The sequence below is a fragment of the Triturus cristatus genome, chromosome 8, assembly GCF_964204655.1.
Source record: "Triturus cristatus chromosome 8, aTriCri1.1, whole genome shotgun sequence".
Taxonomy (NCBI): domain Eukaryota; kingdom Metazoa; phylum Chordata; class Amphibia; order Caudata; family Salamandridae; genus Triturus; species Triturus cristatus.
Genome location: NC_140591.1, coordinates 1366477832 through 1366496049, shown reverse-complemented (window position 1 = coordinate 1366496049; position 18218 = coordinate 1366477832). Strand labels below are relative to the sequence as shown.

General features: G+C 42.2%; 1 protein-coding gene across 4 annotated transcripts in view; it reads left to right on the top strand.

Moving 5' to 3' along the window:
- The window catches only part of APP (amyloid beta precursor protein), a 522694-nt gene that overhangs the window by 462259 nt on the left and 42217 nt on the right, over positions 1–18218 (top strand). For 2 of the 4 annotated variants that reach the window (XM_085623075.1, XM_085623077.1), the window contains one exon: positions 9800–9853. The exons of the other annotated variants lie outside the window; for them this stretch is intronic. In XM_085623075.1, the coding sequence (XP_085479201.1) occupies positions 9800–9853 (54 nt within the window). The remainder of the gene's footprint in view (positions 1–9799; positions 9854–18218) is intronic. 4 annotated transcript variants of the gene reach the window in all.

Here is an 18218-nt window from a genome sequence, read left to right as displayed (position 1 = left end):
CGTGACTGATGGTTTACATGTCTCCTTACTCAATCAAATTATTACATTCTCATTCCTACATTTTGTAAAACATTGTAGTCACCAGTATTGCAACTGGATGCTGCTACTCTCTTTATAGCAAAATGCCAGTTTTAATTGCTAGTTCGGCTTTTATGGATCCATAAATGACCAGGGGTTTAGAAAATACAGCTTTAAACCCCAAAAAGTATTTAGTCAAGCAGAAAATACATGAGATAATTACAGGATATATGGTAATCCTGCTTTAGGATGTCCGCATTGTAGAGGATCAGGGAGCATTTAGGCCCACATCTGGATGTTGACATGAGCATGGAGACCCCCCACCAATCTGAAAAGTGAAAACGTAACATTAAATGTCTAGAAGTCAGATGTCACAAATGTCCCTAAGCTATCGGCCAACACCTTTTAATTTTAATTGTGCATGTTGCAGGTCCTATCAGAACAGGTGTAACTCCATTTAGGATTAGCCAGTGTCCAAAGTAGTGTTCGTCTGAGGGGAGGGTTCAAATGTATTTGTAATATTGAATAGCCCCACACACTGCCATACCCCCTTTTCACTGCAGTGTACCTTTACAGATCATAAATCTGTGCATTGTAGAGATGTTCTTGCACGGTAAGCCTGATTCTTTATCATGACCACAATAATAAGTCATTCTTTTTGTAAAACTATTTTACTAAATATTTTGCCTTTATTGAAAACAATAGGCATGATTTCCCGAGCAGTTTTCTTGTGCATTTAAGAGAGAATCTTCTGGGTTGTTGAAACTTACTGGAATTGTAAAGATAGCTCCTACATCGAATTTATTTCGAATAGGACACCAACTGAGTCTTTATTTACCCACCAACCAAAACCCAAATTAGTTGTGATATGCATCAACAAGAAGTATGCTGATTACCACATTAACATTTTAAGAAAGGTGGGGAACGGAAGAAAAGGGAACAAATGCCAGATCTTCCAGATGGACACTCTACCTCACAGTAGGTCTGTCTTTATTCACCATGTGCAATCTGAATTAGAAAATAGATATTACTGGAAAAAATTGAAACCTAGTACTCAATCAGACATCAGACTAAGGGCAGCCATACTTAAAATATATACGCGCTTAGGAAAATTGAAAAGGAGGAAAGAAGTGAAGCAGATTTGCCTCCATGGATTTCAGCAGTACGGCCTATGCCTCTTACCTTCTCTTTCTCACTGATCCATAAATTTGTTAAGAAGAATACACTTGCAACATTACAGGACTACACATCCAACTTGCAGCAGCTTTGATCAAAATCTATATGAAGATATTGTAGCTCGCTCTTCATGAACTTAAATCAGTGCTTCAAACAAGAACTGTTTGCATAAAGAAGCAATTGTCGTGCCTCTACGTATTGATCCATTTTATCCAACACTAGGCCTCCTATCAGTATGCAGAATGATGGTAGAAGTCTAATGCACAGACTTTAGGCAATTTTGGGATTTCAGATATGCAGCATGTTGAATATTGCTTGATTATTTCTCAGTTGAAAGCTTTTCCCAAATCGCTTTAATCTTTATAAGGTAATTTCCTACTCTGTAACTGTTATTAAAACAATTTTCAGCTGTAGCAAGTATTTTGGTAATTATCTGATCCAACGTAATGGCATAAGCTCAAGATGTTGTATAGAAAATAGCATCTGTCTGAGCCAGTATAAACGACTCCTATGAGATCACTTCTCTTTGGAACAGCGTCTGAAAACTGCACTGTACTATCCTTGTGCTCACATCGGGACAATGTCTAGCATCATAAATCTGCAAATTAAGTTATTCCTCAAACTCAATTCATAAAGTTGGTTGTGTTCAGTGGAGGGTGAATGACTTTGAGTACGCAGACAGCAGTGTTCAAGCGAATGTTTTTTCCCTTGGTATAGTAGAGAAGCTGATGTGCTAACTCAAAAGATGAAAATATTGAAGAAGGAACTAAATTTAAATCTTCACTTTTGTGAAGAATCGTTAAAAGATGGCGATGCGCTCAGCCAGGTTCGGCATACTCAAGCTGGCTTTTTTTCTTTTTTTTAGCCCTCCCAACTTATTTGTTCTTAGGAAGGCACACCTATTTCTGATGTGAAATGCAGGAGAATCTGATTTCTGAATATTAGAGGCCATTGGTTGTTCTCATGTTTACCGCATTATTGACTTTGCGTGGTTTTGGAATAAACCACAGTGGCCATGAGGCAACCTGTCATACTTGCCAGACAGTACATATTGGTATTGGAGATTTGTTAAGCACACTTTCACCTGAGTGTCTCATGGCGCTAGACTGGGAGCTGAATAATGGACAGAAATATATTCCTTGCGGTGGTTCAGATGAATTTGAAAGGTAAACTTCAGCACTTACCCTCAAATATGCTATGACTTTTTTTGAGTCTGCTTGATTTGCCTTTGGGGAAGATGGTCATTGCTCTTACTTATTTCACTGCAGTATCACTAGTAGGATTGCCCAATTATAAAGTAGCTACATATGTCTACAGTACTTTATCTTGCTTACTTTATCTTTATTCTTTGGCGCACCACCTAAACTTGATGTGCATATCTATGGACACAAGTTTATTATGGGTACAAACTAGGCATTCTCCCTAATGCTTGTGTTGTGTATGATTAAATTTGTCTTGAAACTTGTCTCGCCCTGTTTCCCCGTCTTGGTAGAGTCAACTTCTGTTCTCAGGGCCTGCCATATCTGATATTGAAACAGGGTTGCAATCGCTAATTCTACCACCAACCGTTTTGTGTTGGACCATGTCACTGGGCTGCTTTGGTCCATTATAGGGGTCATTTGAAGTGATTTCCCTAGGGTAAAGGGGAGGAACAAAACTTTAAGACGGTTGAGTGTGGACGCCTCAGTGTGAAGCAACTTCTGTGCCCTGACTTGGCCTCATGGTCAGTAGCTAGATAGCTGAACTATCTTGCAAGTGACTTGTCTTCCAATGGCCACAACTGGCCTCAAATTTATTGCTAGTGGTCAGTCGCTCCTAATGCTTAGGTTTCAAAATGTAGTCATTTGTTTCCTAGATGCATGTTGACTGCTCTTGAATTCACACTGTTTCCAAACATACATGCATTGCCGCTGCATTTGAATACTCCACACAAACCTAATTAGACATTCATAAGGTAACTACAGAATGTAAAAGTTTGGTGGTTACATATTGCTCATTTTCCTGACATTTTAAGGAAACCACTTTTCTGCAGATTGGTTGGCAACATTTCTTGTGGGAAGTGGCATAATACAAATTTGCATTAAGAATCACAGAGTATGTTGGCATGATTAGTGAACTTCATAAGTCATACCATCTGGCAACGTGGTTTCATTTTTTTAGCATTGGAAATTTAGGAATATGGCATCTCACTTTGATATCATGCATGTGTGGGAGTGGACTAAAATGATCTCTTTTCTACACTGTAATACAAACAAGGTCCTTATTATAGTCTAATTTATTTCTGTGCACGCAGGATAGTTTGAGTTACGTGACACATAAGGTCTCCTGATACTATAATGAGCAATTTCACAAGAGGTGACACTTGAGTCAATGTAATCAGCGGGAATAAGAATGGTCTTCAGAGGGTAATTAAGGTCAGCTCAGTGCTCTCCTTCTGTAATGGGGTTAATGATAAAATAGTCATGTTTCAGAATACTTATCGTTGTGTTTGTGGCTAGTTGAAAATTACAAACATCTGGAAAGTTTAGGTTATTTTTAAGTTGCACAAGAAGCATTTTGAAATGTGTAGATTAATCAGAGTTTGGTTAAGTAACAAAGTGGATATCTATTAAGATAGATTCCTAATTGTGAGGGATTGCTTTTGTAGTCACATTAATCGTCGATAAATCACTTTGATGCCTCATCAGGGGTAGTAAGCGCTATATAAATGCAATTACAAAACAATCAATTCTTCTAGTAAATGCATACCTTTTACGTTCAACAATATCATAGAATCTTTTTTTTTTGGGTGGATTTATTTTCTGTAATTAAAATTACGACATTACAGCTCCGCAGATGTGATCCCAGGGTGGCGCCAAGTTGGGCCTGTGTCGTTATTGACCTTGAAATTGATTGACGTGGTCTATAAAGCTTGCCCCTGCCTCCAGGCGCTGGTTTCTATTTTTGCGTGCCACAAAGGGCCAAATACAGAGCTAGCTGAGTATTTCTCATTTTTATGCAACATTTCTGCTTAAAGTCAAGTCAGCGAAACTCAGATGGCAGTGTTGCTTCACCATCAGTGTTTTATGTCGTGCTTAGAGCCCGACAACAATTTCATTGCTCCCAATCTTGGCTAAAGAAGGACACCAAAGGCACCAAGGGAAAGAGGGCCGTTATTTTTGTTTCACTTCCTTGCCCAAAGAAATACACTTCTGTGTCATTCCCCATTGCAGAGCCAAGCTAAGCAGTCCCAAAGAGTGCACTCACTATATTGAGCTTCATAAGCAGTAGAGTGTCAATAATTCAAATGCCTTTGAATGTCACAGATAAAGCATGTTGTGCTAGCACTCACAGCGGTCTTCCTTCAAGCATCCCACCTTTTCATACCGGCATCACCAAACACTTCTTTCTGATTAAAGGTTCGAGGTACAAAACTACAGAAAATTCAGGTAAATGCCCCCTTCCTTCCTGCTGTACAGCTTAAAGAATTTGTGAAAATGAGACGGAAAATATTTGCTGGTGTAGCATGTTCGTTTGTGAGGCATTGTCAGTTCCCTTAAACCTAGACAATTCCTCCACCACCAGCTGGTGCCCTACCTACTCCGTGGGCCCAGCCATCTTAGATACAGCCACCTCATCCTGCTGCATGCCCTGTGTTGGTTTCAGCAACTGTACAGATAAAGTCCCATGAATCCACAAAGGCGCTGTTATTTGGGTCATTGTATTTTGAACTCCTGTGACAAAGAGCATTGACTTTGACTGTCCTTTGATAAAAGCTGTCAATGTTTGAACTCATTGTTTCTAACAAGGAGACGGGAGCTAGGAATGTCTTACTCTGGTTTCTTGGAGAGTTGCATCTATATATGGAAGTATGTAAATCAGATGAAGCCCCCCCCCCCCTTCCTATTTTGAGGGGCAAGAAAAGGAGTTATCAGGTGGACCACTGATTCCTGCATACTGATACTGAGGCTGAACCACACCTTCAATTGCAAAAGCCACTGGGCTTCATACCTCTCCAGAGTTACCTTCGATCTGCAAAGTCTCACCTGACGTACCAGTAGATTTCTCATTCATGGCTCAGCAGTCAGAAAGGACGTCCAGTCAGCAGAGGTTAAGACAATATTCTTATCACAATCGTAGTGCCTTTCACACAGCAATTGATATTCAGATCGCATACTGGCAATTCAGTAAGGTTTTCTTAGACTCCCTCCGTATCTAAAGCGTGATCCAGACAGTTTGAGGACACTCCTACCGACACAACCTGGTGTTTAGTCTCTCTTATACCAAGGTTAGACTACATGTTCTCCTTGCTTTCTCTGGACTAGGAATAAATAAAGCTAGGTACTTTGGAGTGCAGTAATTGCATAATCAATGCAGTATGCAAGTCTTCCAGTACCTCCTTGCCTTCTACCCTGCTAAAACCTTGTAATTGGGAGATGGCCAAGGAGAGAATGAGGTTTTTCTCGGGCCATATGCACTTAAATGGTACTCAGATGGCTGTCAGAGACACTACCTCTCAGTATGTCTTTCTTTATTCCCCATACTCAAGTTGAATAAAAAAAATAGATGTTATTGCATGCTCTTCTGTCTTGCAAAATAAACATGAACGTTTTTTAAACAATTATATATTTACATTATAGCTTCATATATTTAGTACCTCATCACCCCGAACATTTTGTCCTGTGTGTGTGTTTGCTTTCAATAGACTTTCACTAACCACTCTCTAACCATTGTTTTTTGTGAAATAGCAGTATAAACCAGATACCCTGGCTAATAGTTGTCCATGTATAACTGCTCAATAAAACTCAACCGCAACAGGCACGAGTGTGTGACTAAGCTTGGAAAATATTCAACAAGCCTTCCTTAACTCTGCTCTGTTACTTTCTATTTTTCTGTCTTTTTGGGAACACCATCAGATTTGTTCAAGAGAGAGAAAACCTTTACTGTTCACCCCAGCTGATAACATTTAATTTTTCCAAACCAAATTCTCTGCCCATGTCATTTCTACGGGCCCGATTTATAATACATTGCTTCTACCAGTTGATCACTATGTTATAACCTCACAAGGAAGAACACCTACATAGCCTTTCCAGCTGCAAAGATGGAGGTTCAATTATGACCAGCAGAAACCTGCTGTAGCTACAGGGCCAGCATGTTAAGCTGTTGGCCGGGCTAGCTACAGGTCAATGCCTTGCAACCCCGCTTTAAAATCAAGCTGAGATAGGTCTTGTATCTATGGCCGTAGATGGTACAAAGTTCCTAATTTAAATCATGGCTAAGTTGATCTGATACTGAATTTGGAGACCGGAAACTGGATTTCAGTGTCAACTTGTTTGGACAAGATTGACGAAAGATCCATAAAGGTGCCTGGATGGCTACTAGAGCATCACAGACCATCCATCTGGCAGTTCAAAAGATCAATTCACTGGATGTTCTGCCTTATTTCAGCTTTACTAAATGTCTGCACATTCCTGACTAGCAGCTTAGTATTACTTACCATCAAAGCCATAGATTTTATGTAAGGTTTCTAGTAAAAGACTTGCTCTTTGACTAGAGCCATATCCACTCACTGTAGATAACACATGTTCAGTGCCAGTGTTTAATGAGAATGTTTCGACCTGGATCGTTCAGATAAGTATTGGACAGCAGTTTTACTTTTGCCTTATGTCATCTCCTTTAATACTACACGCTATGAATAGATGCTTACAGGATAAATAACATAATCCTGCACTAGTCAAGATAGTGGCAAATAATGTCATAGTTTGGTAAATATATATATAATTTAATCAAGTTTGTGTGTTCCAATAGGTAAGATGGTTAAACATTTCAAATAAAGTAGCAAAAATATCACTTAAAAATAAAACCATCCTGACCCTACAAAACATAAGCTAAAAAGGTATTTAAATTGTGGCATTTAAAATACTGAATATTCAGTTATTTCAAATATGTATTTACTGTAACTTTGAATGAAATACATAAAGCCTATATTACCAGTTAAAATGTAATTATGGGATTACTTGTTTTTAAGACACTCTGCCAAGGCTACATCAGCTGCATTCATCAAGAATAAAATATTCAAACCATCAGTGGCGGCTAGTAGGGAATTGGAGCGGAGGGGTGAAATATATTTGTTAAACACACCTTTTCCGCTGGCTGCTTCTCTCCTCCGCTTCTCTGCTCTTCCTGACTCCAGCCTGGAAGAAGATGCTGGAAGCACCCAGGAACACAGACTTCTCTGATCTAATCCTAATGCTGCATTGCGATTTAGTCTGAGCACCAGGAAGCCTGTATGACCTTATTCCCCTACCTGGCTGTCCGTTACAGCCTGGTGTGGAATATGCAAAGTGCGCATGACTGCTTGGCCGGGCAAAACGGCCAGCCAAGCAGACATGCGCACTTAGTGTGCACAGTCCACTGCTTCTCCCTGAGCCACCAGCCGAGGCCCTCCCCGCCTAACCCAGCCCCGCAGCAACGCAAAAAAATAAAGACTTTCAGTAATTATCATTTTATTTTTCCCTCTTTCACTGCTTTAAGAGCAGTGGGGCAACGATCCTCCTCCTTAGCGACGGAACCGCCACTGCAAACGATCCCTTAGTTGTCATCTTCGTTATTTTTCACTTCCAGTATATTTTCCTAGCTTCACTATCAGCTGAACAGATAAGATACTAATGATGCAATTAATTTCACATTCTGCGGATACTCTTCCAAAACCTGATTTCTCATTAGCTGTTTTGCTCTTGTATACCTTAGGGATTTGTCATGAGAAACAATGAGTCTAATCACAGGAGTGGGAGGCTGATAACCTGTGCTGGCCTATTCTAGTTTGAGATCCTGCAGATGGACTAAAGTAGCACTTTTACTAGCATACTACTTGTCCATTATCAAAGGATAATAGCAGGGATCTGTGCCTTGGCAGTTAACCCCTCTGCCCCCTACTATATCAGCATCAACATGAAAGTCCAATTTATATTTTATATATCTACATATACATTTGCTAGGACGGGCAACGTATTATCCAAGGTTGCTAAAGCTTTCAAACAGAAGACACCTCTATTGGACACAGCTTCTCTGATTATTGTGTTTTAATTTGAGTCCCTGTTTGGCCACATTGCATTAACCTGTACCAGATCTTTCTTTGCTGTGATGGCATTAGACAAAACATTCCTTGTGATCTTTCCAGCTTAAGTTTTCAGAACGATTACTTCCAAAAATACTTTTAGTACTCCACTGTAGACAGTTTTGCATTTCCCCAAATGCAATGTAAAGTATATTGTCTATTTCAGGTTTTCTAAAACTTTGTTTTCAATGTTTTAGTACTCAGTTTATTTCACAATAGTATATGTTAAACACCTCCACTTGGTGTTGCAAACCAATGGGAATTAGGTCGAAGAAGACATGATTGGCAGCAAGTAGTAGTGTTTTTTTACATGCTAATTACTCACTTTTGGGGAAAACGTCAGACAGTGGTAAGTACAGCTGGCAAATTAGATACAGCATGAAAAGTAATGGAACATGAATACAGGCTTGATTTAGTCCATTCATCCTTTCAAGGCTGTCATTTAGCAGTCCCTTATCCCCCAGTTGCACCTTAGTCCAAGTTTCTGTCTGGAGTATTTTGATTAAATTCAAAAGACAAGTCCACATATATATGCATCTGTCCACCAAATCAGATCCAGGACGGACATCTACAAAGTGTGAATAAATGGTTACTATCCAGAGTACTGTAGTTTAGGGAAAGAGACTGGTGGACCATGCATGAAGCAGGATGGACGCCTTCTTGCTTCATCTGTATCAATTTAAGTTCTTGGACCCATTATTCCAACCCCTGCAGTACAAGATGCCTAAAGATTTGTCACATGCAAAAACAACAATTGAGGGACAGAATGCAGAACAATTTCATACATTCACCCCAGTACAAGGGGGTGAAACCCTGAAACCAGTCCTAGGATGCTTGTTTCCAGTCCAGGGAGGACCTGGCCTGGCAGTTCGGGCTGGACTGTTCCCATGGGGCACAGGGTCAAGACTGATTTGCATATGGCTGGGCCCAAACTGGAATGACATGGTGAGCAAAAAAAAGATGGATTTAGGCCCAGATCTCTGTACTGGGGTGAATGTATGACATTGCTCTGCATTCTGTCCATCAATTGTTGTTTTTGCACCATGGGGTCTTCCCGAATACCAGGATATTCCCTATGCACTGCCGGCTCTGTCTCACGTGGGACACGGGTGAAATATTGAAAACTGACATTAATCCTTGGACAAACAGAGAACAAATTAAACACATGATACCTTTTCAGGAACCGCAGCAAAAACTCCTATTCCCTCCGATGGAGTGGGAAACCGACAGAGGTTGAATGTGTTTGCATGGCAAGCGTTTGAGCAGCTGCAGTATGTACTTTTCTGATTTTATTTTGATCCGAACGGTTTGATTATGGATCACTGTCATGAGCTGCCAATTTATATGCAAAAGTTGTGTTCAGCTGTTGTCAGTCTTGTTAACAAAGCGCTTTGTAACCCCTGCTACCATGTTTGTGTTTAACTTGAATGGCATGCTCCAATCCTGCACCACCTTTTCCAAAGCGTTTGACTTATTCATATTTTCGCTTCTTTTGCTGCCTTTGTCCAGTTGAGCCAGTCGATGCCCGTCCAGCTGCAGACCGAGGACTCACAACACGACCAGGTATATAACTTGCTTGGCACTGACCTAACCTACTTTTCTGCAGCATGGCATCTTGAGTTGAATATCATTTTTATTTACTTTTGGTAGTCCTTGGTTCCCATAAGGAAGTAATATTCCGTATAGGATCAGCTTAGCCCAGTAAAAAGTCTTGCAGTGGTCTTGTTTATTTTTTTTTTTTTTTTTTTTAATATTTCTGATGTTCATTCGATAGGAAGGCCGTTGTGATGAGGCCTCTAGTGGTGATTTGTTGGTTGTTTCCCAACTTTAATGAAGTATTTTCTTTTTTATTTACTCAGGTTTATACAATAATGTGTCGCAGGCGGTTATATAGCCATTTATTTTTGTAAGCACCTTTGTCACTATACAGTTTTCTAATGTGGGATTGCGTTGATAGTTTGTTTTATGTTGTGCTTTATTGCCCATTACTTCTGTATCTAAGCACTCACACACAATGAGCTTTACTATTACTGACTGTAAGAAATTTTATTATTTGGGTGGGTGACTGCCCACCTCAAGGAATAATCACAACCCTTGTCAGGATCAACCCTCAAAGTCCCTAAAATTAATCTGTGCTCAGTCCCTGGAAGCTATGACACAGAGCAGACTGGCTTCATTGAGGGCAATGTGTAAAGTATTTATTCAGTATCAAAACAGTAATAACAAGGAAATGTTGAATAATAAAAACCCCAAACTAAATTGGAAAATGACTAAAAAGACAAAATGCCAAACATCCAATAAGGGGAACCAAAGATATGAATTTTAAAAGTTTAAATAGGAATAGTGCCAAGAAACAAAGTGCCATTGATAGTCAATATAGTCAATGGTTGTGGTAGACTGGGGCCTAGATGCAATATGATGCTGATTGCGATTGAGCATGGGCCAACGCACCAGCTAGGTAAATCCTGGTCAAAGTTTTACTTCTGACTTTACTCTTTTAAGTCCCAAGTCACCACAGGAAAAGCCTCCCAGGACCTCAAGTGAATCACTTAAAGATTCACATGGTATGAGGCAGAGGCCAACAGCAGGGTATAGTCCACGTGCCACTGATCAGCTGGGCAGTTGCCAGAGAGTCCTTGTGTAGCTTGTTGTATCCCTGTAGCTTTAGCAGGTGGTCATCCTAATGACCCTTGGAGTCCACATCCTTGTCCTGGGTACAAGAGAGCATATCCAGTCCTTCGGGGCTCTTCTCAGGTGACAGGCAGCAGGTTCAGTCCCTGTTAAATCTTCCTCAGGTCCAGGAGTGTTCTCAAGTGGGTGCCTGGAGATGCCACATTTAAGCCTGGCACTAGCTAGTAGGTGGTAATGACTGATGAAAACATCATAACAAATGGGGTAAAAGTTCCCCAGAAAACACTACACTTTTTGGGCACTTTCACAATGGCGTAAGTCTAGGGCTAATCTCAACTTGGGTGTGTGTGTGTGTGTGTGTGTGTGTGTGTGTGTGTGTGTGTGTGTGTGTGTGTGTGCGCACGCACGCACGCAGATTGTACTATGGTAATCCTAGGGTACTCCCACATCTAATACTAAAATCCAGTTTGAAGCAGCAACTGGACCCACAATAAATCCTGAGGCTGTCTGGTAGAACAGAAGTAGGGTTTTTCTGCAACCAGATACTAAATACACAAGAATTGTTTTAGCATCCTTTTCACCTTTCTTTTATATGTGCTCCTGTGTTAAATGTAAACCTAGAGACAGAAGTCTGGTAGGACAAAGCATGGTTCATCAGCAATCAGACAGTCAATATACAAGATTTGTCTTGACATTATGTTCTGCGCCTTTCAATTGTGCCCCAAAGTGTTATGTGCAAACTCAGCAAACATTTTGAGTACAATTTGACACTGTAATGGAAAAGAGGATGGTAACACGTCCACCCTACATATTTGGTGAAGTTCAGAGGAGTCCTTTGTGCTGGTCAGCCTATTGTTTGCTACTGAAAAGCATTTCACACCTTTTAAACACCTATTCATATGCTGATCCCTGGTTGGGCGAAGTTTGAGAGCAAATGCAAATTAGCCTTCAGGAACTTCAGGCACGGGAAAGGTAACTATCTAAAAGTTATTCTTCCTTAATATTTATTAAAAATCTGACATGGCCATTGGATTGGATTCTTTATAGCTATTTCAAAATAGTTGTCTACTTATTTTTCTAGCTAGTCCCATTTCTGAGATACAGCATTAGGATTTTAGTCTGTTCTCTGGTTTTCTAGATAGGGCAGCAGCTAGGCCCACCACAGTGAAAAATGCCTTTTGAGTGCTGGTCAATTTCTACATGCCCTACTTTTAAATACTATGCACACTGCCTTGTGGACTACAAGACCTGCATATGGGTGACCTATTAATATGTCAAAAGGAGGCTTAGGCATATCAAAAGGGTTTATTTTAATAGGTTAAATTGCAGTGTTGAAACTGCCACAGTCCGGCTACAGTGGTAGTCCTGAAGCCATGTTTTACACTGTCACTGTAGTGGATGGCACAATAGGTGCTGCAGTCCACTAGTGACATATATTAGGGACTTATAGATATGTTAAATATACCTATTCAACCATGTTTAGAGGGGGAGCAGAAGCAGTTTACCAATGGTTAGGAGGGTTAAAGTGCACAAAGTTTCTAACAGCACAAATATAGGGTCAAGCAAAAGGCGAAAAATAGTGTAGCGAAGCAGAAAATGTGGATTCCCTACGCTCTTTAATGCTGCTCAGTTTAGCATGGAAAGTGGAGTTGGATTTGCTGGGAGTCGGACTCCTGACCTGTAGATCACCTCAGTGTTCTTGCTGCCCTTGGTCAAATGAGTTTTATTCTGTGTGGTCAAGTCCTAGGATGTCCCTAAAAAGCCCACTGTATATCCACAGTTTCATAGCTGTAGAAGGAAGTTCTTTGATCGCGACAATGCTGGCTTTATTTAGCACCTTTGAAGCCATTGTTCAGTACTTCTACAGTGGTGGAGAGTTAACAGTTCTCCTCCTAGTATAATTTGTCCCATGAAGTAGTTCTCCGTCTGTTTATCTGTAATTAATAAGTTTGACTGTGGGAGACAAAGAAGGTTGTTAAACATAGTTACTACCAAACTCAGATGTTGGTTTGTTTTTAAACACTTTCCTGCACTCAGTCAATCCGTATTTGTAGAGTGCGGCATGTCACCCATGAGGGTCTCCAGGCGCTGGGGTACTGGACTCCTTAGAAAGTCAGTTCTTAAGTCTCTGCATGAAGTCCAACAGTGAGGATGATGTACGGAGAGGGAAGGAATTCTTGGACTTGGTGGCAAGGTGGGAGAAGGAGTGGCCACCGCAGATGCATGGTGTCTGTGCAAGGGCGAGGGAGGCAGAGCGAAGGTGGAATTTCAGGTGGTTGTCATGGATCATGCTCCTTGGTCATGGATGGCTTTTTAGGCTTATGTCAGTAGTTTGAATTGCCATCTTTTCTGGATGGGGAGCCAGAGGTGGTTCCTCAGGTGTGGAGTGAAGTGGGTCTGTTTGGGCAGGTTGAGGATGAATCTGGCTGCTTAAATTCTGTATCGTCTGGAGCTTTCTCATGTGTTCGATGGTGGTTCCTGTGTACAGTGCGTTGCCATAGTCCAGACAGCTGGTGATTAGGGCTAGTGTGAGATTGCTTCCCAGGATGATTCAGAGGTTGCGGGTGTGGTCTTTTGGTGTAGTGGTGGGTCACAGGTTAGCGGGTCACTAGGTGTTATTCCTGAGAGAGACATAGTTGCCAAAAATATGCACGTCAATCTTGTCCGTGTTGATCTTAAGACAGTTGTCCTTCATCCAGGCTGCGACTTTCTTCATGCAGTTGTGGAAGGTGGTCTTGGTGGTGGAGGGGTCAACTTAGAGTGAGAGGATAAGTTCGGTGTCGTCGGCGTAGGATATGATGTTGATATCATGGTTTCTGACAATGTCGGCTAGAGGGAGGAGTCATGTAGGTGTTGAAAAGGGTGGGGCTGAGGGATGAGCCTTGAGGGATGCGGCAGATGGTGCTCGTGGGTTCCGAGGTGAAGGGGGTAGGTGGATTCTCTGCGTGCGGCACTTGAGGAATGATGCAATCCATCTGATAGCGTCTCCCTTGATTATGATATGGTGATGTCTCTTGATGGGAGTGTGGAGGGGTATGGTGTAGAAGGCAGTGCCGAGGTCGAGGAGTATCAGAGCAGCTGATTCCTCTGTCGAGAAGGAGGCGAATGTAGTCGGTGGTTGCGATCAGGGTGGTCTTGGTGTAGTAATTGGCCCCGAAACTGGATTGGGGGGCATCTAGCAGGTTGTTTCTCTCCAGGTGTTTGGTGAGCTGTCAGTTGATGGCCTTCTCCAGGACTTTGGCGGGAAGTGGGAGCACTGAGATGGGGTGGTAGCTCTGAAGTTCACTGGGGTTTGCAGAGGGTTTCTTGCGGAGCGGTCTGACCTCTGAGTGTTTCCATTCATCGGGGAAGGTGACTGTGGCAATGGATGTGTTAAGGATGGGGGTGACTTGGTGGCTGATCTCATTGCTTCCTAGGCTGAAGAGGCAGTGGGGCAGGGTTCGGTGGGTGCTCCCCTGTGGATGGAGTTCATGATGTCTATGGTGTGGTGAGCTGTTCCCATGCAGTGAGATGTTGGTAGTGGAGGCTTCTGTTGAAGTGAGAAGTTTGGTGAGTTGGGGCTCGAAAGTTCCTATAGATGGTGGATATCTTCTTGTGGAAGTGATTCGCTAGAGCATCAGAGTACTTGTGAGGGAGGGATCGTGTTCTAAGTGGCAGGATAACTCTCTGATGATGGTAAAGAGTTCCTTGGTGTGGTTTGCGCTGCAGGTTTTGTCTGGGTTGATGGGGGCAACTCGGTCGGAGGCGTGGGTGATCCAGTTGTGAAAGCTCTTAACTGCCTGTTGCAGGTTGGTTGCAGCGTCCTGGTCAGTGGTGTTTGGGGCATCCATCCATTGGGTCTGTTTCACTTTGCTCCAGCCTTAGAGGGAAGTACTGTGAAGGTTGGAGGTGGTGTGCGGTAACCCTGTCATTGTGAAGTGGACAATAGAGTAGTCGGTCCAGGTGAGTTCTGTGGTATGGCTGTATTTGACTCTGTCGCTGGATGTGAAGATAGGTGTGTGTCTTGCTTCTGACCTTGAAGGAAGATGGCAATGTTGTATCTGTTGGCTGATGACTAGTAATTTCTGTGCATATTTAGTGCTTGCAGCATATCAACTTAAATAGACTTCTGATTCTAGGGTGCTCTGCGTCATTGCTGATTAAATGTGGTGTCTTCCATGCATTGTTGATGTCACCCATCCGTTTAAACATTTATATTTAGTATATGCCTTCTGCAAGTGGTCGTTGGAACTTTAAAGCTCCATGTTTGTGATTTATGGTGACTAGCTTGGGCTCATAGGAGAAAAGGAAAGGGACACTATATGGGAAATTGTGGTGCCTTTTAATGCCTGTGGTATTGAGCTTCAAGAACATGGAATTCCAGGAGACCATGAAGGAATTAACACAATCAGTTCCCAGATTGAGAACCCTTACATTGACAGAATGAGGCAAGTGGAAGGGAAAGGCAATACAATGCTACTGGTTAGGCTAGTAATTATGCCATTCCTAAATGCAGAAAATGTCACCAATCGGACCATGTCTAGAAATCAGTACTATGCTTGCATTTGGTTTCTGTCCTTCCTCCACTTTGGTGCAGACATAAAAGGTGCGCCTACCTCAAACAGTATATAAGAGATGTCAGCAGAAGAAGATGGTCTGTTTTGTGTACTTCTAGGGGACCAAGCATCCGCCCTTCCCTACTTTGGAAGAACATCAGTTTGTTGCCAGATCTTGGGATCTGCGAATAGGAGCTAGGCCTGTTCATTAGAGTCACTGGTTCCATAATTTCAGACTCTACTTATAGCTTTTAGCTGTAACAGTTCATTTAAATTCAACCTACTTGATCTCACATGTCCCCTGTACCCTTAGCAGTTTTGCCTGAGATTTTGGATGTCACTTGCTAGTGAGCCAGTGCAGAATGTTACAGAAGGGTTTGTACCAGAAATAAATTGCCCCCATTCCCAAGGATAACATGTACATAACATTTCTTGCTAACCTCCGGCTTTATTGAAGGTCAAGTATTTCACTTTCAGCCAGTGGAGGTGTACGATTATTAAAAGAAAAGTTAACTCTTCAGAGACCTTTATTCTTGCTACCCATAGCTAACATATGTGAAGCCTGCTTGTTTGATCATGCTCAGTAGAGCATCTGATGTCCTTTGGGTTGCCATGCATTCAGTTCTGCTCATGTCTTGGTACAAGGCCGTACAGCGTAGTTCTGAAACAGACTGAAGATTAGTTAAGGTAATGAAACTATAAATCTAAGTACATTTTACAGGAATATTGTTTCCTGTCAACCATTGATTCACCAATCATGAATGCATGTAGGAAAACCTCAATAGCTACAAACACCAAAAAATGAAAAATTTATGCTTAATTCACATGCAATTACACTTGATGACGAGAACCCCCTCATAACATCCCATTCCGCATCTCACTAACACCCTGACTCCTTTCACAAGTTTAGACTATCTATAATGTAGTGGAAGTTTTTGCAAAGCTGCTAGAATTGATCTTTTGTGAGACCAAAAGCCAAGTGTACTAACCCTGCAATTTTGCTGGCTAAAAAGGAAGGTTACTTTGACCTGACAGACTGGAAAAAAAGTTGAAGTGGTTTATGGCCGCATGTGAGGCCAATACGATGGGAGTAGGTGGACTGGGTGGGGATGGTGGTTTTCCATAGTAGATGTTGGCATGCTCCGTTTGACAGTTGCCCACTCTCCATATGACAGGACCAGGTGAATGATTTGATGAAAATAATACGTTGTTTTGTGAAGATTGTTGCTAAAAATTTGTATCACCGCCCTACAAAATTTGCTAGAACTTACTCTTACTAGACCAAAAATGTTGCCTTTTTCAGAATAATCTATTGTTGGGTCACTTGATTTTTGAACAGTTGGGTTAAGACAAAAGAAATTTGAACATTTAAATCCAAACCACTAAGTATGTAACACTGAGCATAGGTTTTTCATTTGATAGTTGTTTTCAGATTCCCTAAACCCAAATTGTATTAGTTAGTAAAAATGAAAAACGGTCTCCAAAGCCAACGAACGCTAAGCAGGAAAAACTATTTTTATTGCTCCCATAGCTCCTGCTCCGCCCCAGCTTTCTTTCGTTCCGGCTTTCTTCTACCTCCGCAACAAGTTTGTACTGTCTTCATTACTGCCCTGCTCGGATTGCCGGCAGCCGGTTGCAGAGTGCTGGCGGCGGAGGCCAATATCCTGGACATAGACTTTGGGAAAAGTGCGGCAGAAAGGGGTGATCTGTGGTGAGGTAGCAGTGAGTTTAGGGCGGAGTCCTGGGTAGAGCCCTGGCCCACAGAAGCGGCCCAACTAAGTCTGGGTGCGACTTTTGGCCCGGATGAGCTCCCTGCCTCTGCTGTCTGCAACCTCTTCAGTCCAGCTCTAGCTGCTGCAGCAGTTGGACATTGAAGTAAACTTTCCAGGATTTAATTCAGCAAACCAGCTAAATACTTGATCTTGCAAAGGTCCCAGCAAAAGGATCCAGGCGATTGTTGTTCCCCCACACTGCAATCATACAGGGTGGCATAAACCAATCCAACTAAATAATCTGTTGAAAAACTGTGGTCAGCTTTCGTTCTGTCTGGGGAAGCGGCTATTGGAAGGGACCGGTGAGAGTTTATTTTCCACCACACCCACCTGATTTCGACCTGCAGAGATAGCCAAAGGCAGTAAGGGGGGGGGGGGGGGTAGAGAAGAGGAACTGATGTTCTGGAAAACTTGAGCCCCGGGTGTTACCAAATGATATCTGCCTCAACGCAGCAGGGTGAAGCACATTAAAAGAGCCGCAGAGGGCCCTTCACCCACCATAAGACAAGCAGGCACCCCTAACTTAACCAGAAACTCCCCTGAACACTACCACTTTAGCTATAATACAAGCTATTTTCCAAGGCACATAGTATGCTCAGTTCGAGGCAGGAATCAATAATGAGAAAGAGGAGGACTGGGACAAAAAAGAGACCCTCCAAACATCAAGCTACACGAAGACCACCCAATGATATTCAACTTCTAAAAGAGCTAGTCTCTGTCTCCAATTCCACACTCCGCGTCAATATGCAGGTACTTTACACCAGCGCCCGCTTCAAACAGGGCCCATACTGAGGGAACCCTGGATGAACAATAACCAATCTCACTCACAACAGACGATTTGGGAAACAAATCAGTGTATTACCTGGAATCAGACCAGGAGCAAAACAGCTTGGGACTCCGGGAAAGGGCGGCCTCACTTCTGTCAATCCACCAAGCCAGGCCCAGCGCCCAGCCAGCACCCTGAGGTCATTGAAATATCATCAGTGCTCA